The following is a 20822-nucleotide window of genomic DNA, read 5'->3' on the forward strand; positions in this document are numbered from 1 at the left end:
TGTTCAGTTTTGGTCACCAAATTACAGGAAGGATATAAATAAGGTTGAAAGAGTGCAGAGAAGGTTTACAAGGATGTTGCCAGGACTTGAGAAACTCAGTTACAGAGAAAGGCTGAATAGGTTAGGACTTTATTCCCTGGAGCGTAGAAGAATGAGGGGTGATTTGATAGAGGTATATAAAATTATGATGGGTATAGATAGAGAGAATGCAAGCAGGCTTTTTCCACTGAGGCAAGGGGAGAAAAAAACCAGAGGACATGGGTTAAGGGTGAGGGGGGAAAAGTTTAAAGGGAACATTAGGGGGGGCTTCTTCACACAGAGGGTGGTGGGAGTATGGAATGAGCTGCCAGATGAGGTGGTAAATGCAGGTTCTTTTTTAACATTTAAGAATAAATTAGACAGATACATGGATGGGAGGTGTATGGAGGGATATGGTCTGTGTGCCGGTCAGTGGGACTAGGCAGAAAATGGTTCGGCACAGCCAAGAAGGGCCAAAAGGCCTGTTTCTGTGCTGTAGTTTCTATGGTTTCTATCTGTAAATGCTGGGTTTGGACAATTTCTTGGACAAGCTATAACACTTGCAATTCCCTGGCTTTCTCACTCCATTGCCTAGAAAAATGATTGGACCCATTTTAATGTGCTAATATACCAATTCCAGTACTCACACATTGTTAAATAGTGCAGAAAGACATTTGAATATTTCCTATTTTAATTATGAGGTGTGCTTTTCCAGCAGGTGCACAAGAAGCTCGTGATTGCTACTTTTTGCCTTGTCACAGAGGTTCATCAAACCTTACAAGATTTCTGCTTGTGGATCGTAGCAACCAGCTACATAAAAAGCCACCATGACAGTGAAGGAAAATGAAGGAAATGAGTACATGATTTCTTCTTTCAAATATACTTCCATTACTAATCTGTATGTGATTGGAAGCTGTAATTTACATTTTGATAATGTGTTTTTGGGCTGACTGAGCGATCTGGTGATTTTGCTGTCTCTGAAGGAATTCAGTGTGGTTGAGAACGGAGTGTATGGCCTAATGGCAGAGCATGAACTCACAATCGGCTTCAATTCTCGACCAACTTGGTGATTAAGGTGTCAAGCAAGATCGAAATAAACAAGAACGAGAGCGGAAGGCAAGCGGGTGTTCAGCACCATCAGCCCGAATTTGACTGGTCTCCCTCTAGTTCCCTGCTGCCGGAGAAAAGTGCAGGAGTCTTTGGTCTTGAGCAAGGTTTCATCGGGATTGAACTGATTTTTAGAGGACTCTGCATTTCATGTTATGTGTGTTCCCGGTTACTCTCTTTTTTTAAAAAATTGATATTTTCATAATTTTGATCAGGAGTGGACAGGTTCCGCTGCAGTTAACAAATTAAACAGCGCTAAACTGAACTGAATTGAACTAAACTGAACATTCCTGGTTTATTTCAAGGACTCTGCAGTTTCACGTTTAATATTTTGTGTGTTATTCACTCATTTTTTTGCCGTTAGCACAATTTTTTTTGAGCATTGGGTGTTTGATGCTTTCTTCGAACGGGTTCCATGATGTTTCTTTGTTTCACGACTGACTACAGGAAGATGAATCTCAGGGTTATATACTACACACATATATTAATAATAAATGTACTTTTAATTTCTAAAACTTTGAAAAACTTCTTTTGATGTGTAGTGGAGAGTACATTGACGAGCTGCATCACAGCCTGGTATGGAAATACCAAAACCCTTGAATGGAAAATTCTGGAAAAAAAAACAAAATAGTGGCTATGACCCAGTCCATTACGGATAAAACCCTCCCACCAACAAGTACATCTACACAGAGCACTGTCGCAGGAAAGCAGCATCCACCATTAGGGACCCCCACCACCCAGGTAATACGCTCTTCTCGCTGCTGCCTTCAGTAAAGTGGAACAGGAGCCTCAGGACTCACGCTAGCAGGTTCAGGAACAGTTATTAAATCTCAACCATCAGGCTCTTGAACAGAAGAGAATAACTTTACTCGCCCCATCACCGAAATGTTCCCACAACCTATGGACTCACTTTCAAGGACTCTTCATCTCATGTTTGATATTTATTGCTTATTTATTATTATGTCCTTTTTGTATTTGCAGTTTGTTGTCTTTTGCACACTGTGTTGTACGTCCAGTTGGTAGTCTTTCATTGATCCTATTATGATTATTGAATGTATTATGCCCACAGGAAAATGAACCTTGGTTGTATATGGTAACATACATGTACTTTGATAATAAATGATTAAACTTGGAAATGATGCAAAAAAATGCTCATTAGTTCATCACTTAAATTTCTGAAAATGAAATGTAGGATTAAAAAATTTATCACACCTTTCTCCTCAACCAAAGCGAAACAAACCCATTTACCACTTCATTTAACTAGACTATGCCTCTGCATCACAAAACAACTCATGCATCCTCCAACCTTCACAGCAGACCAATTACTGAATGCCACAATTTTTGAAAATCCTCATTTTAAAAGTTTTAATTAGCATGGTATTTTGTCCTAACTTTCAATAAAATACTGTATTTTATACTTTTACCAAATGGAGTGAACTAAACATAGTTGAACAGAAAAGAATCCTGTTTCATTGTATCACATATTTCCCTTCAACATCCAGCACTTTCTTTGAAATAATACAAGTCTTCCCTACAGCAAATTTTGTACTATTGTTCGCACTTAGAGGAAAACAGTTGTTCCCAAATCCACAACACCATGGAAAATGTTACTAACTGATAGATTTGCACCATTGTGGACAAAACCAAAATAAAAGTTTGCAGTATCCCATATGCAAAGATCACCTTGTCAAATTCCAGGCTCTTTCTGATATTTTAAATCAATGAATCATTGCCTTGCATTTGGGGAGGGCTAAGAAGCCAATCTACAAGTGGGACATCAATAAGTAGAAACAGAAATGAGATACAAATTCTTTTTTAAACATGAATTACTCAAAAATTCACATTTGGGGCAATGAATTTTAATAAACATGTAGGATACAGATGCTGCAACTTTTACTACTTTCCTTGCAAGCAACTAAAACTCTGACTTTCATGAAAGCAATATATGCATTGTAAACTTAAAAAATGAAAATGTTGGAAATCTACAATTTTTAATAAAATTAAAAGCAAAAAAGTGTTGGAAATACTCAGCAGGCCAGAGAAATAAGAAGAATTCATGTTTCTGGTCTATCGCCCTTTGAGAGAACTGAGAAGCAGGGCCGCACAGTATCATAGTGGTTAGCAGAATACTTCACAGTACCAGTGACCCAGGTTCAATTCCCGCCACTGCTTGCAAGGAGTTTGTACGTTCTCCCTCTGGGTTTCCTCCAGGCGTACCGGTTTATAAATAAATAAAAAGAAAACCATTAAACTGCAGGGTGGGTGGTGATGCCTCCAATAGGATAAAACTTCAGTAACATGTGTATCAACTATATACAAGGTTATCCAGCAAATGCATGGGAATAGTTAGAGAGGAAGAACATAGAAAAAAAAGAATGTGGGAGCTGCAAAATGCAGAGCAGGAAGTCATGCTCAGAACATCCTTCCACTTCCAGAAGAGGAAAAACTACTAAACAAGTTGAGCCAAAATTCACAGGTGGACTACTGATAACAGACCGAGAAATCAAATTACTCAAAAGTCATAGAATTCAATATTGTGGCCTGTCCTGCTGAATATTTCTAGTGTTAATGCGCCACTTTAAGACAGCTGGTAAATACAGACAAGAGGCACCAAAATTAATTTTCTGCAACTATTTTCTTACAGTTGCACAAAAGGAAAATGTCAGCCAAGCAAAGTTTTACCAAACAGGATCCAAACTGGTGAATTAGGCAGAAAGAAATCAGATGGATGCTGTTGCAGTACAACTCTCATTTTAAGTGGTGTCCTGTGAAGTGAAGCTCTAATGCTACACAGCCCAATTCAGAGGAGATGGTGACCAACTGAGCCAAACTCATACAGAACAAAACACTGAGTAACATGTACTGTTACATCAGGTACAAAAACTATCCAGAATAAACTGATTTAAACTGGAAATCCTACAATGGGTTTTAGTCTTTGGCCCATATTCCATTACGCAAGAAAGAAATTGCTGACATGTTGTTGACACATTTGTAAGGTCGAGCTCCAAGATTGCCAGGTGACTTTCAAAACATTAATTCATAACATTTTAAAGCTGTGAAAAAGAGGCATGTTACCCTAACTTTTATACTCAGAAACCTCTTCTATATATTTAAAAAAAACTATCCTACTTCTGGGTTTCTAGTTTTACATTAATTTCTGATGCCTGACAGAAGAAAAAGTGGACAGAATAAGTGAACTAGCATTCTTAGGATATCTCAGACTACTTCACACCAAAACATTTTTTGAACTTCTTACAACATTGTTAAGCAAAAACCTCTGCCTACCATTCTCCATACAGAAAGCATCTAGATAATAGCAGAAGTAAATTAGTTATGTGTATTATAAATGCTGGCCAGAATCAGACTTGCTATCACTGACAATACATAAAGTTTGTTGCAGCAGCAATACAGTGTAAAGACAAAATTACAATAAACTACAAAAGTAAAGATAAAGAAAGGAATATCAAAGTAGTGATCATGGGTTCGAGGACTGTTCTGAGTCATTGAGGCTAATGTACTTCCTCCCCAATGGCAATAATGATCAGTGGGAAATCTCCACGCTTGTGTTCAAATAGTGCAACAACCCTTGAATTCATTTACATGTATTATTTTCCAATGAGGACTCCGACCTCAAAGTGAATTAGTTTCTTTTCTACAGATATCGTCTACACTGCAAATCATTTCCAGCATTTTCTGTTTAAGTGTCACGAGGCCTCCATTCTAACATCTTACTTGAAAGCCAGGAACTCAGCACTTTAAGTGCTGACACACCAATGAATTGAAGTACTGGAGTGAGGCATGAGCCTAGATCAGTAAATGAAAAGTGGTCAACCTACCACAAACTTAAGTGCTTGGTACTGAGTCCATCTGATTATCAATATTAAGTCATTTTAATGAAATATAACCCTTAATTTTACATCCATGACTTTTGACAAACTCCAGATCAATTTCCCAAATTTTAACTTGGGAAATGCAAAACTCATCAGATCATGTCTCACAGGATTCAAACAAATGTTCCAAAAACATTCCAATGCAACACATTGGACTTGTTTTTCAATTCTTATCTAACTTAAACTGTTTAGAAATGTTATTAACATCACGCACAAAAACATCAAAAGTGGGAGACAAAAGCTAGAATAGAATCAGACTTTCAAAAGCAGTAAGTATGTAGAAATGAAAGAGAAAAAAAAACAAGGTTGGACTAAAAAGTTTACAGATTTAAAAGCCAGGAGAAAAAGTCTTAAAGATCACCCAGACTACCAGTACAATACAATAAAATGAAGTGTTAAAAAAGAGACAGGTTGATGTAGATTGAAGAATATTAGCTAAAGGCTTTGCTCTGGTTGGTTTGCCAATAAACACTATTTATTTATTTAGAAATACAGCATACGATTGGCCCATCAGGCTGCACCACACAGTGGCACCAGACAACCCCGATTTAACCTTAACTTAATCACAGGACAACTTACAATGACCAGTTAACCTACCCGATACATCTTTGGTCCGTGGAAGGAAACTGGAGTACCCAGAGAAAAGCCACGCATTCCAAAGGCACGACGTATAGAGACACCTTATAGAGGACGCCAGGATTGAACTCTGCACCGAGTTGCTAACCGCTACACTGTGGCACTCGAAGTTACAATAATTGAACATTAAACTTGTACCCAATGTTTAATGAGACAAAAAAAGGTTCCAGTAATTAATATTAAAAAATACAGGTCTGCACACTGCCTCCATCGAGGAAATGTTGGAAAATGCCTTGCATACCTAACCAATTCTAATTATTCACACATCCTCCTCCAACTATAAACAGCATAACACAAAATTGAAGGATACATCACAATTAAGTACTACTCTAAAATAGCAAAAGACATCTAAAAACCAATGCACCAGCAATTAGTTTATAGTCTTCATTCTTAATTATGTAGTAGAAAACTATCATTCTATGTATATTATATCCATGTGGAAACTTAAATGAAAATTTCTCAAACATACACACACAAAACCCTAACCCAATTTTCAGATCTTAAGTAGCTCTTCTGTTCTGAACTCTGAAAATGAATCCTCTAATTTGAACCAACAGTTTTAAAAAGCCTCATCAACAGAATCAGCTTTATTACCACTGTCATATACAAATGTTTGTATGATGTGAAATTTGTTTTGCATATAAAAATTACTAAAAGTTACAAAAATAAATAAACCATACAAAGGAAATGGAATAATAAAGGTTGTGTTCATCAACCGCTCATAAATCTGATGGTGGAGAGGAGGCAGCTATCACTGAGTGTGGATCTTCAGGCTCCTGTACCACCTCCCTGATGAGAGTAAGAAGAGGGCATGTCGTAGATGGTGAGGGTCCTTAATGAAGAACACTGCCTCTTGAAGATGTCTTTGACAGTGGGGAAGATTATTGCACATGAAGCTGGCTGAGTCTACAACCCTACGAAGCCCCTTGCAATCCTATACACTTGAGCCTCTATACAAGTCAGAATAGTCAGAATTCTCTCCACATCATACATCTATAGAGATTTACAAGATTTCTTTGTAACATAATCTCCGCAAGCTCTTTAAGTAGTACAACCACCAGCATGTCGTCTTCATAACTTCATCAATGTGTTGCACCAAGGATAGGTTCTCTGAGATGTTGACAACCAAGAACTTAAAGCTGTTCAACTTTTTCATCTTTGACCCCTCAGTGAAGACTGGTGCGTATTTTCCGGACTTCCCCTTCCTGAAGTCCACAATGAATTCCTTAGTCTCGCTGACATCAAGTGCAAGGTTGTTGATGCAATTCCACTCAACCAGCCAATCTATTGCACTCCTGTACACTCCCTTGTTGCCAACTGAGACTTTAACAACAGCAGCGGTGCTGAGGGGAATATAATGGGTCACAGGTGACAAATATTGTTCATAATAGCAACTGTTCTACATAATTGAAAAACATTATCATTGAGTTGTTGCGTTCACTTTAAGGGAAGGCGTCTGACGTAATGACGTCAAGGTAAGGTGACTGACTGCTTTTGGTTCGCTCGTAATGGAAGAGCTGTGGCTTTTGTTAAGCACATAAAATGACTCTTGCACGCTTTAGTCACAAAATTCTGTGAATGTATAGATGATGCCAGAGCTGCACTTAGCCACACAGTCACAAATGTAGAGTAGTGGGCTTAATGCAGTAATTAGCAGAATAGGCTTGAGGTGGTGAACAGGGTACTCCAATAACGAGCAAGTAAAATGTTCAACAATAAAACCACAGAAGCTACAAATAGTTAATAGTTAAATAGTATCCATGGTGAAACTATCAATGTAGATCTTTTAGCTTATGACTTTCCATCAGACCTTTTATTTTTAACATTTTTCACCTGTACAAACATATAAAACTTTTACACAAGTCCTGGATGAACACAATCAAGTTAATCCAAGGTCAAGAAGCAAAACTTGTAAATACTTAATATTTGAGGACAGGTTAAATTTTTTAATGAGAAGGGAACACATTAATTAACTATAAAGGCTTAGATTTCTTAACTTCCAAGGATAACTGAATTTGATAACTGAATTTTTTGACGAGGCATGCAGAATCAAATAGAGGTTACATGGATTTAAAAACCATTTTACAATGTCACTCATGGCACACTTCCCAGAAAAGTGGCAGACTGGATGAAAAATAGGAACAGTAACAGGAAGGTTAATGGTTGATGGAACTTTAACCGGTGAGCGTTGTTTGCTATTGAAATCTGTATATCTAAAAAAAAATCCCTTGTTCTGAGTACAAAGGTAAAGGAAACAACTGATAAATTGGCCATTGGCCATACGATTGAAGTTTGTTAGTGTTGGGGTGTGTGTGTGTGTGTGTGTATATATATACACACACACACGCATCAGAGCACCGTCATGACAAGCTTTTTTTTTGGGTGTCTTGGGCATCTGAAACCTGGCGGAGCCCATCCCTCCCCAGGTTTTTTTTTAAAACGAGGTCGAGTTATTAGCTCGACACTCAACCCAAGCATGGGAGCCGGCTGGATTCCAACTCAGGACCTCTCACCCCGAAGTCCAGCACTGATGCCACTACGCCACCAGCCAGCTCTAGTGCTGTTAATTTAGTATGGTGACTAAAACAATAACAAGTACTGCTATCACGGCCACTATTCTAGCACGACCTTGCATTTCTTAAGTTTCATCTAGGCCAATAAATATTAGTAATCCACAAGTTTTTAAGAGTACAATATCTACTTGTCTGACCTCGGAAACCTAGAGTTTTGGAGTTCTCACCCACCATAAATGACTGATGGTGACAAACTGATGGACTGTAACCTCTGGTTCTAGAAAACTTTGACCCTCGATCATGCTACAGAAGAACTGTATACATCTCTCATTGTTATAAAATCATAAGTACAGGCCCAATTGGCTTTTCTCTCCTCAGAAAACAAACTTGCCATTTCAGGACTCGATCTGTTGATCCTCAAATGCGATCTCTCCACTACAATAATCCTTCTTGGGTAAAGAGACTAGACTTGTCCATAATATCGAGTAATATTTCACTTTCAAATCCTTTTCTTCAGTAAAGGCCAAAATACCACTTGCCTTCCTAACTACATATCTACAGTTTTTAATGATCTGTATACTAGGTCCTCCTGAATACCAACACCTCAATATTAAAAAGTTACCGTTTATGTTTCTCAAAGTGGACAAAGTCAACTTTTCACATTATATTTCATTTGTCAAGTTCTTGATCCAGCGGCATCCATCAAAGATCCTCACCACCCAGACCAGGCCTTTTCTCACTGCTACCGTCAGTAAAAGGTACAGGAGCCTCAGGACTCTCACCACCAGGTTGAAGAACAGTTCCTACCCCTCAACCATCAGACTCCTGAACAAAAGGGAATAACTGTACTCATTCTATTTCCGGTGTTCCCACTTTAAGGAATCATCTATCTTGTAATTTCATGTTCTCATTATTTATTGCTATTTATTTATATTTGCATTTGCAAAGTTTGTTGTTCATTGATCCTGCTTACAGTTTCCCAAGTGCCCGATCATCACTTTACCCAGACTCAAGCATTCTTCTCCTTTTTGGTATTAGGCTAACTGCTCTAAAGCTCCAATTACGTTTTTCTTCTTTTTCCTCTCTCTCCCTCCCCCCAACTCCTTTCTTAAATAGTGTTGTATTTGTTACCATTTAATCAGCGAAAACCTTTAAGAATCAATAAAATTTTAGAAAATGATAACCACTGCATCCACTATATGCTATGCTTCATTCTTCCAAACTTTGGCATACAGGTCATCAGGTATTCAGCTCCACTAATTTCTTCCCTTTTTACTGAACGCTAATCTCTTTCAGTGCATGATATCTCGACCTGTGGTTCACCATGATTTCTCAAAGGTATTCTGTGTCTTCTGAGAAATCACTCTTTTCAGGCACAACTCATTTCAGGCATAAGCAACTGGCCTCTTATCCCGAAAGCACATCCACTCGTTCTTAAGTTGCACACCATGGATAGATTTTCACAGCTGCCATACCCCCTCCATTTTCAGTTAAGTTTTCCAATCATAACTTTGTAGCTTAACTCATTAAAAACACAGGCAATGTTAGGTTAAAATAAAATAAATACTATCTTGCAATTAGTCCAATCATAATAAGAGAATCAAATTATTGTGATCCACTGGGAACTCATTAAAATTAAGTATACCATTCTATCAATAATATATATACTTTTATGTGGAATTTGAGTCTTCACTGAACATTTTGCTCTGCTCTACAAGCTGCATATACTAGAATTACAATTAAGTTAGATGTACAGGACAGAAACATTATACCAAAATTTACACGTCCCTTTTAAGCACATTCAAGTACTTGCCTAGATGCATCTAAAATATCTTGAGAGCTTCTGCCTCCAATGCCTTCTCAGTCATTGCATCATCAACCATCCTCTATGTGGAAATAACTCTCCCTCAGAAAATATTAGTCTCTTGTCTTAAACACATGTCCTTTGTCCATGGGAAAATATTTTTTACATCTATCTTAACTATCCTCCTCATAAACATCCTCATCAGCTTCAGGGAAAACAAGCTCAGCCTATCCAGTCTTATAAATGAATGAGCAAACAAATGGCAAAAGTGATGTCTGAGATATATTCTATACGAGACTGAAAATTTCAACATTAAACAGTATCTCTATTAGAAACATCGTTGGAAGTTTATTTGTGGGATGAATCTACATAACATCAGGAATGTTTGGAAGAAGATAGTGCCAGCAAACAACACAAGGGCAACATCCTCCGGATGGTTCATAAAACTATTTCTTTCACTTCTTTTATGTCTTCTTAATGTGATTCTGCAACTGTTGGAGCCTGTGATCTACATTTTTCTGGTGTGTTTTTGGGGCGATTGAGCGATCTGGCGGTTTGCCGTCTCCAAGGGTGTTCGGTGGAGGTTTCAAGTGAAACATGTGGCCTCGAGGCCAAGAAGCCAGTAGGTGGGATGTGAGCCCATGATCAACTCCATTTCTCACTGAGTAAAATGTCGAGGAAGACTGAAACCATCAAGGTGTGAGCAGAAAGCGAGCCGGTGTTCAGTGCCATTTACCAGCCTCCTGCTCACTGCTGCCGGAGGGAAGGTGTCTGCGTGTGCTCTGTTGCTTCTCTCCCTCTGCTGATGGTCCCAGAGGAAGATCCTTTTATTCAAATGGTCTCTCTCTCAGTCAATGCTGCCAGAGTCCTGGTCTTGGGCACGGTTTAAGTGATGCGGTTTGTGGATTGGACTCTTTGGTTCACCTTATAATGTGCTTCTGGCTGCTCCTCTTTTCTGTTGCTATTTTGGGCGATTTTGATCAGGGTGGTCTGCTGATAACGAATGACACAGTGCTGGGCTGGACTGAACTAAATATGCCTGGACTCTCTCGCTTTTGTTTTATGTTCGGTGTTTTTTGCTGTTTGCGCAATTTTTTTTGCATGTGCTGGAGGGGCAGGGTTTTGTTTGTTTCGTGGCTGTCTGTGGGTAGATGAGGCTCACGGTTGTATAATGCATACACACTTTCAATCTTTCAAATTACTTGAAAATAAATCAAAGCTAATTCTGTACACATCTAGTAAACACTAGCCCTTATGATAACAGCAATTCACTGGATTTGATATTTGCCTGAAGAGTTAGGAATGTATCAAAATCAACTTTCAATTTGTTTTATCAGCAAAACCTTTAAAACAATTTGTAACAGATATTTTAAATTTACTAACTGAAATTATGAGCCATGGAAGAGAATGTAATACCAATAACACAATTCCAATAAGATTAAATGAAACTGAACAATTTGTCCCATCAACCTACACTGCACAGTACCAATCAATTGTAAATATAATTTAGCAGCCTTCAAAGCTTCAGGTACATATACAAGTAAATCAAATGTTCCGGTGTGCAAATATACCGCAGTAGCTCAGTTGGTTAAGCAGCTACTTCAAAGCCTGAGCCTGAACCTGACCTTCTGTGCTGACTGTGTAGGGTTTTCCTGATCCACTGTGTTTATGTATGTTTCCTCCGTGGCTCTGCTTTTCTCCCACATCTCGAAGATGTGCGGGTTGGTGGGTGAATCAGCTGCTTCAGGTGTGCAGGCAAGAGATGATGAAATCCAAGGACAGTTGAAGAGCATGACGGGAGGAAGAAAGGGCATTAGCGTAAATAGATGTCTGATGGTCAGCATGGACTTCATGGGCCAGTGACCCCGTTTCCTGGCCAAATGGCAAGAATTTGCTCTTTTCCTTAGTTGAAAACAGTGATCAAGAACAGGGTAATTACAATCACTCGTAAGTGATTGTAGACTCCCAATCAGCACTAACAAGTGTATAAATTACAGTTTAAATTTTTGAGTACATCAGTCAGGGCGCAAGAAAGATTATTCAGTCTCACTTAAGCACGTGGACCAGAAGAAACATTTAATTATCAACATTTAATCCACACAGAATTCAGAATTAGCTTGACAGCACACGTGGCCTTCCAGGTATCTTCACCAACGGTGTTTTGACAGTGAGCCTACAAGGATTTAACAAACCAAGAGTCACATCCTCCTTTATTTTGTTGAATACAAAATGATCACTTGAACACTAAAACTACATACAAGCCCAACTACCCAACCTGAACCCTATGGCACATCACCAATCGTGTCAAGTATTAGTCTGATAAATAATTCAGGTTTGGTATATGGTGAGGTCACACCAGGCGAGGACAAGTTATGCCAGTGGTGCTGAGCAATTTTCTTGGTCAGGATGGTTTGCTTAGCTCTTCATCAGTACTTGCCATTTTATCATCAAACAGATGGAAAGCATGTCTAAGATTTAAAGAGTTAAATACTGTTCTGTCAACACTGTGATTTCTAAATTTCTAAACCTGCTGAATTTCACCTCAACAATAATAGAAGTGGAGAAAACTAAACTCAGGTTCTGATTATAAATGTTTTCAGTTGCTTTTATAATACATGTTGAATTACAATTCCCCGAACATCATATTCCCCAAACGAATAATTTAGACAATACGTGACTGATTTTCATTTGCAACATTTCAGAGAATTAAACTTTTACATTCAGCCAATTGAATAATTCTAAACTAACAATGATGAATGCAACTGTAGGGTATATCAGAATATTTCTATGGGAATACTAAGAATCTTGGTGAATGGTAAATTTATAGAAATTTGTTCAAATATTGACATATCATCAGAAGCCTTTTAAACCAATAATTTTCTTGAGAAATACCTCAAAAGAAAATGAGAAATAACTAAGAAATCAATAAATTTTACTTAATTAACAAAAATAGTCTTGATGATCTCGAGCATCCTGTTAAGATTCCCAGGACCCTAAAATCAGTTTCAAAATACGTTCCTTAAGATTTCAAGAACAAATAAAAACTAACACTTCTGATTCTGAAAACACTAAGTGTTTTCTTAGATTAGCTATGCCACAAATCCCTTTTCGTATCAGCTTCAAAGAAAACTAAGACCATTATTGACTGATTAATAACTGCAGAGACACAACACAAACTCTACTTAAATCAAAATAGGATTGTTCTACAAAAACAATAGGAATTCTGCAGATGCTGGAAATTCAAGCAACACACATCAAAGTTGCTGGTGAACGCAGCAGGCCAGGCAGCATCTGTAGGAAGAGGTGCAGTCGACGTTTCAGGCCGAGACCCTTCGTCAGGACTAACTGAAGGAAGAGTGAGTAAGGGATTTGAAAGTTGGAGGGGGAGGGGGAGGGGGAGATCCAAAATGATAGGAGAAGACGGGAGGGGGAGGGATAGAGCCAAGAGCTGGACAGGTGATAGGCAAAAGGGGATACGAGAGGATCATGGGACAGGAGGTCCGGGAAGAAAGACGGGGGGGGGGGGGAACCCAGAGGATGGGCAAGATGTATATTCAGAGGGACAGAGGGAGAAAAAGGAGAGTGAGAGAAAGAATGTGTGCATAAAAATAAGTATAGGATTGTTCTACATATGTTTTTGATTGTCAAGAACATTAAAAATCACCACATTTAAAAGAAAATCTTTATACCCAAGGATTCTAAAATGGATATTAATAATATTGTTTTGTGAAACAAATCAAAAATTGCAACTATCTGCAATGAAGATTCCACATTGCATCAGCTTCCCCCAAACTGATGAAGTGAATAAGACATTGATAATCCCTCAAATTCTCTTTGGACTCCCCCTTTAACTTTCTATTTACTTGTTACAACATGTTAACAAATAAATTCGTTTGAACACCTGAGGACAACTCCAAGCAATATTTTTCAGTTTTACATAGTACCATCTCATTTTTGGACAACACAGACACATAATTATCCTGTTCTGCCAAGGATTGATTTCTTTGCCTACTCTTTTAGTCAGTAAATAATTGCCTTCTGTAAGTCTCTACCTAACTCAGAGATATTTTCCATAAAACTACTCAGAAATTTGTGTAGCTAGTACGAGGCTCTCAGCTTTCCATCTGCTTCTTTCATCAGAATTTGAGATGCAACCATATCAGAGACCCACTATGGAAATGAAATGAACGTACCAATTAGTGCCTTCTACTCCACAGATTATGGCTCAGAAAAAAAAACTAACAGTTAATGCATGCGGACCAAAAGGAACTTACTAAAACCGCTGTAGCTACGCCATAACCTCGCTTTGGTCTGTTTTTTGGGGAGAATATTAACATTGCAGTACACTGTTAGATAACTGCCTCGCCAAAATACGCTTACAACGTTACTAAATCTTATTATGTATATGTTGAAAGTTAACTATTAGGTTTAAACTGTTTTCTGTTATGCTATTTCTTAATTATTTACTGCTAAGCAGCTCGGGAAGGCGGACTGTCATGATGACGATGTTTAAAGTCTGGGATGACACAGCGTGACTGGGAGATCCTGGCGCTGTATTACCGAGTCTTCGCAGAAGAAAACGTAAGGAATTTATTAGCATCGAGACTGAGCGCGGCTGCCCGCCAGCACAGCCGTCCGCCGCGGCTGCTGACAAGGGCCAGGGTCCATCCCAGGCCGGCACTCAGCTGGTGCCCAGATCCCGTCCCCGGTGACTACCCTCCCCCCGGGGCAGCAGTGCCAAGCCACTTGCCTCTTTGATGGTGCAGTCCTGTGCCAGCTCGAACTCCTCCTTATCCTTCGGAGTCTTGACGGTAACCCTGATGGTTCTGGTTGAAGCCGCCGAGCCCGGCCCACCGCCCGCCGCCCTCTCCGCCATCCCGGAGCCTCCTGTCAACAAGCAGCCAGCTTCCTCATTGCACCGCGGCACCACGGGAAACGCACGAGTGGGCGGGGAAGGTCCTCAGGAAAACCGCAGGGAAAATCAAACCAATACGCACGGAAGTCAGCAGCCGGCCGCGCCGCCGCTTCACTAATATTTCCGCCTCACCGGGCAGCACCGAGCGCAGATGACGCTACCGGGGCTCGACTGCTGGCGATGACGCAATGCGCGAGGGCAGCAGCCACAACCGGAAAGTGGAACTTGGGATGCCGGGAGAGGGAGGCCTTGGTCACAGGAAGTGACGTTTACTGGCTGCTTGAGATGCCGCCCTGGTGTAAAGGTGTTTAAATTCTGGAGACCTTGTTGATCTTTAATAATAATTAATAAAAAAAGATTTTTTAAATGAAAATAAATTCTGGAGACATCTTGACCCACCTAGGGTTGGATCAGACGAAATTTTAAATTAAATTGTAATTGATGCTGACTTGTGTACTAATCCAGTTTGATGATTGATTTCGAATTTGCTATAATTTTTTTAATTATCAGAAAATCTTCTAAGTAAATGCACATAAACTGATTTTTAAAAAACTTATTGATTTCTCCCTCTCCGTTAAAATCGCAATTCCTTTATGCAAAGCACGGGAAACTGAGAGAAGTTGACAATTGATTTTATTGACTCAGCAAAATCGAGCACATACATTTGAATGCAACCACCGGCCAATTTTAACCAAGTGCATTTTCTCCTCGAGTGTACAGTACGACATATGGGCAAGTAGCATTGAATCATATTCCAGCTGGTGCCCCTGCCTGGTGGGTAACTTGGACCTTAGACTTGAGCAGCAGCAAACTCAAGCATTGTCTGCATTCTGAGATCTGGATATCCTTGATTTTGGAAGAGTTGCCATAGATTGACCGGTTTATGCTTAGGGTTGAAGATAGCTGCATTCCCATGGGAATTTTGATGGGAGTGGGGTGGTGAGATGCAACATCGATGATAGTCTTCACCGAGAATGATTTTGTGAGTATCTGTAGAAGAGTTTTAAGAGGGTGGTCCAAAGTCTCTCCTGACTGTTGGTACCAAAGGCTATTTTTTTTTAAGGCTGTATATTGTGGCTAGTGCTGTTCCAAGCATTTTTCTTGGAGTTGTGCAGTGAAGATCATGTCCATTAGGTCTTTGGATTGGGGATTGGGGATTTGCTCTTTCCCCACTGAGCGCACCTTCCCATCTTCTCATAATTCCTACTGATTCATCAATGCCTTATTTTTGAAATCAGGCCAGTTTTACTCTCAAAAGGACAATCCCATCATGCCCAAAATTAGAACAATTCAGGTAAAGTATATTCTTCCTTAGGTGCAGAGGTCAAAGCTCCATAGTATTTCAAAAAAATGCCTCATCAAATTCCTGTACTGTCTCTGCAAGTCTCTTGCATACCAACTGTCTTCCATATAAAGGCCAAAATGCTATTTCTTTTCCTATCTTTTTGCACTTCATGAACCAGCACGACATTTAGTAAGTTCCCAATGTATTTCATTTCCATTAGAGTCAGAGTTATACAGCAATAAATAGACCCCAAGCTCAACTCATCCATACTGACCAAAGTGTCTTCCTGAGCTGGTACCTTTTGGTCCCCATTTGGCTTCTATCCCTCTGAACCTTTTCTATTCATGAATCTGTTCTGATGCCTTTTAAACATTGTAATGGTGCCTACCTCTGGCAGCTCATTCCAATGCAGAAAACACTCTTTTAAAAACTGCCTCTTCATTTTCCATTTCAATCTTTCTCCTCTCACTATAAACCTATGCCTTCTAGTTTTAGATATCTCTATCCTGGGAGAAAGACTATGCTGTGGCGACCCACTTTCTAGAACACACGAACCGGCTCACAACAGCGCGCGTAGGCAGAGGGCCGGCACCAGAAAGGGCGCCAGGCCATCTTCACCAGCAGGGGGAAAATCCCGCGCGCGGATAGGGTCTGGGAATATGCATTCCCCACAGCAATCCCGCCCCAGGGAGGGCGGGAATGGGAAGGCTTTAAAAGCAGGCCGCGAAGTTTGAATAAATCTCTTTCATCGCAACTTTAACTCACCGACTCCATGTGGTTATTCTAGCGCTGTGTATAGCACACCGCTACATTTGGTGACCCCGACGGCCCAAACAATATTTGGGCCAGAGATGACCGACGCTGCATCTGTTCACGCAGTTTCGTTACAACTGCCAGGCTTTTGGCCACTGAGATCTCGTCTGTGGTTGGAACAGGCAGAAGCACAATTCCGCATTCGGCAGATAACCTCGGAGTCCACTCATTACTACTACGTGCTGAGCTCTCTTGACCAGGAGACTGCTGCACAAGTTGAAGAGTTTATACAGTCGCCTCCGGAGAACGGCAAATACACAGCATTCAAAGCCCTGCTCATAAGGACTTCTGGACTCTCACGGCGCGAACGAACTGCCCGCTTAATGCACCTGGATGGTTTGGGAGACAGGCCACCATCGGCATTAATGAACGAAATGCTGGCCCTGGCTGAAGGACACAAACCCTGCCTCATGTTTGAGCAGGCGTTCCTAGAGCAACGGCCCAAGGACATACGCCTGCTGCTGTCCGATGCAGATTTCAGCGACCCCCGGGAGGTGGCGGCCCGAGCAGATGTGTTGTGGAATGCCAAGAAGGAGAGAGGAGCATCCGTCGCACAGATCACCAAGCTGCATGCCCAACGACAGACCAGACCAGGCCGGCAGCAGAGCCCAATGAACAATGGTGCTTCTACCACCAGCGGTGGGGCACAGAGGCCCGCTGCTGTAGACCACCCTGCAAATTCCCGAGAAACGCCAAGGCCCAGCCGCCGCCGATCGCTACGGCAGCTGGCCATCAGGACAGCCTCCTGTACGTCTGGGACAAGTAGTCGGGATGCCGACTTTTGGTCGACACCGGGGCGGAGATCAGTGTTTTACCTCCAACGAGTTACGACACCCGCAACAGAGAACCGGCACCCACCCTGAGGGCCGCAAATGACAGCACAATACGAACCTACGGCACCCGCACGGTGCGGCTACAGTTCAGCTCCAGCCGGTTCACGTGGGACTTCACACTGGCCGCCGTGGCCCAACCACTCCTGGGGGCGGATTTTCTGCGAGCCCACAGCCTGCTGGTTGACCTGCAAGGGAAGCGACTCGTCCATGCCAAGACTTTTCAAACGTTCTCCCTGGGTGAAGCAAAGTTGCCAGCCCCACACCTGGACTCCATCACACTGTCCAACGATGAATTCACCAGGGTCCTGGTGGATTTCCCATCAGTACTGACACCGCAGTTCACGGCAGCCATGCCCAGACACAGAGTACAGCACCACATCCCGACCCAGGGACCACCCCTCCACGCCCGTGCTCGAAGGCTTCCCCCGGACAAGCTCCGACTGCCGAAGGAGGAGTTCAAGAAGATGGAGGAATTGGGGATCATATGACGGTCCGACAGCCCATGGGCCTCCCCCCTGCACATGGTGCCCAAGGCAACGGGGGGCTGGAGACCATGCGGTGACTACCGCAAGCTAAACGAGGCTACAACGCCAGACCGCTACCCTGTGCCACACATTCAAGACTTCGCAGCAAACCTACACGGCGCAAGGATCTTTTCCAAGGTAGACCTCGTCCGGGGATACCATCAAATCCCTGTACATCCGGACGACATCCCCAAAACAGCACTTATCACCCCGTTCGGACTTTTTGAATTCCTCCGAATGCCGTTTGGTCTAAAGAATGCCACACAGACTTTCCAGCGGTTAATGGACGCGGTGGGACGCGACCTGGACTTTGCATTCATCTTTTTGGACGACATCCTCACAGCCAGCAGTAGTCGGCAGAAGCATCTGTCCCACCTCCGCCAGCTCTACTCCCGCCTGAGCGAATTTGGCCTTACAATCAACCCAGCCAAATGCCAGTTCGGACTCAATACCATCGACTTCCTGGGCCACAGGATTACTAAAGGCGGGGCAACCTCGCTGCCCGCCAAGGTAGACGCAGTCCGCAACTTCCCCCAACCCAACACAATCAAAGGCTTGCAGGAATTCGTGGGTATGGTGAATTTCTACCACCGTTTCCTTCCCTCAGCAGCCCGAACCATGCGCCCCCTATTCACTCTAATGTCGGGTAAGGGCAAGGACATTACCTGGAACGAAGAGGCCGCAACCGCTTTCGTTAAAACCAAAGAAGCCTTGGCAAACGCCGCGATGCTAATGCACCCCAGAACGGACGTTCCTACTGCCCTCACGGTGGATGCATCCAACACAGCGGTCGGTGGAGTGCTGGAACAACTCATCGAGGGTCGCTGGCAACCCCTGGCGTTCTTCAGCAAACACCTACGACCACCGGAACTCAAATACAGTGCTTTTGACCGGGAGCTATTGGCACTATACCTGGCAATCCGGCATTTCAGGTGCTTCTTAGAAGGTAGGCCCTTCACCGCGTTCACAGACCACAAACCGCTTACCTTTGCATTCACGAAGGTGTCCGACCCCTGGTCGTCCCGCCAGCAGCGACATCTGTCCTACATCTCCGAGTACACGACGGACATCCGGCATGTCTCTGGAAAGGACAACATTGTGGCAGACGCACTATCCAGACCTACCATACAGGCCCTATCCCAGGGGGTGGACTATGCAGCGCTGGCAGAGGCACAGCCGGCAGACGCTGAGATCCCCAGTTACAGGACGGCAGTCTCCGGTTTACAGGTCCAAGACCTCCCCGTAGGCCCAGGTGAGAGGACCCTACTATGTGACGTAGCTACCGGCCAACCCCACCCCGTCGTCCCAGCAGCCTGGCGCCGGCGGGTGTTGGAATCCATTCACAACTTAGCGCACCCCTCCATCAGGACAACTGTCCGGCTGGTCTCCAACAGGTTCGTGTGGCATGGGCTTCGTAAACAGGTCGGGGAATGGGCCAAAACGTGCATGCAGTGCCAAACGGCCAAGGTGCAGCGGCACACCAAGGCTCCGCCGCAGCAGTTCGAACCCACCCGCCGGAGGTTCGACCACATCCATGTGGATATCGTGGGGCCCCTGCCAGTGTCACGAGGAGCGCGGTACTTCCTAACTATGATAGACCGGTTCACCAGATGGCCAGAGGCAGTCCCGCTCACCGACACCACCTCCGAATCCTGCGCCAGAGCACTGATCGCAACCTGGGTAGCCCGCTTTGGAGTACCGGCCCACATTACCTCCGACAGGGGCGCCCAGTTCACCTCCAGCCTGTGGTCAGCTATGGCCAGCCTTTTAGGAACAGAGCTACACCACACAACTGCCTACCACCCACAGTCGAACGGACTAGTGGAGTGTTTCCACCGTCACCTGAAGTCGGCTCTCATGGCCCGCCTGGAGGGGCCTAACTGGGTGGATGAGCTTCCCTGGGTCCTGCTCGGAATCCGCACGGCGCCCAAGGAAGATCTGCACACCTCGTCGGCCGAGTTGGTGTACGGCGCACCCCTGGTAGTCCCAGGAGAGTTCATACCAGCCCCAAGGGGGCAAGAGGAAGAACCCGCAGCAGTCCTGGACAGACTACGTGAGAGACTCGGTAACCTGGCCCCCATACCCACTTCACAGCACGGACAGAGCCCGACCTGCGTACCCAAAGACCTGCAGAACTGTAAGTTTCTTTTTGTACGACGGGGCGGACACCGGGCACCACTAAAGCGGCCCTACGAGGGACTGTTTAAGGTGATCAGGAACAACGGGTCCACCTTCATGCTGGACATTGGGGGGAGAGAGGAGGTATTCATGGTGGACCGACTCAAACCGGCCCATGTGGACTTGGCACAGCCAGTCCAGGCTCAGGCACCGCGGCGCAGGGGCAGACCTCCCAAACAGAGGCCGATCCAGACGGTGGACATTGGGGGAGGTATCGCCGGTTCTGGGGGGGTTATGTGGCGACCCACTTTCTAGCGCACACGAACCGGCTCACAACAGCGCGCGTAGGCAGAGAGCCGGCACCAG

At 43.0% G+C, this 20822-nt stretch overlaps 1 protein-coding gene across 3 annotated transcripts in view; it reads right to left on the reverse strand.

Moving 5' to 3' along the window:
- The window catches only part of LOC134357348 (ubiquilin-1-like), a 46425-nt gene extending 31216 nt beyond the window's left edge, over positions 1-15209 (reverse strand). Inside the window, exon 1 of one of the 3 annotated variants that reach the window (XM_063068803.1) lies at positions 14719-15209. In XM_063068803.1, the coding sequence (XP_062924873.1) occupies positions 14719-14844 (126 nt within the window). In that variant the 5' untranslated portion in view covers positions 14845-15209. Of the gene's footprint in view, positions 1-11593; positions 12085-14718 lie in introns of those variants that run through there. The other 2 variants (XM_063068802.1, XM_063068801.1) reach the window with 2 other exon arrangements.
- Between the last annotated feature and the right edge of the window lie 5613 nt (positions 15210-20822).

This window comes from Mobula hypostoma, chromosome 16 (assembly GCF_963921235.1).
Source record: "Mobula hypostoma chromosome 16, sMobHyp1.1, whole genome shotgun sequence".
Taxonomy (NCBI): domain Eukaryota; kingdom Metazoa; phylum Chordata; class Chondrichthyes; order Myliobatiformes; family Myliobatidae; genus Mobula; species Mobula hypostoma.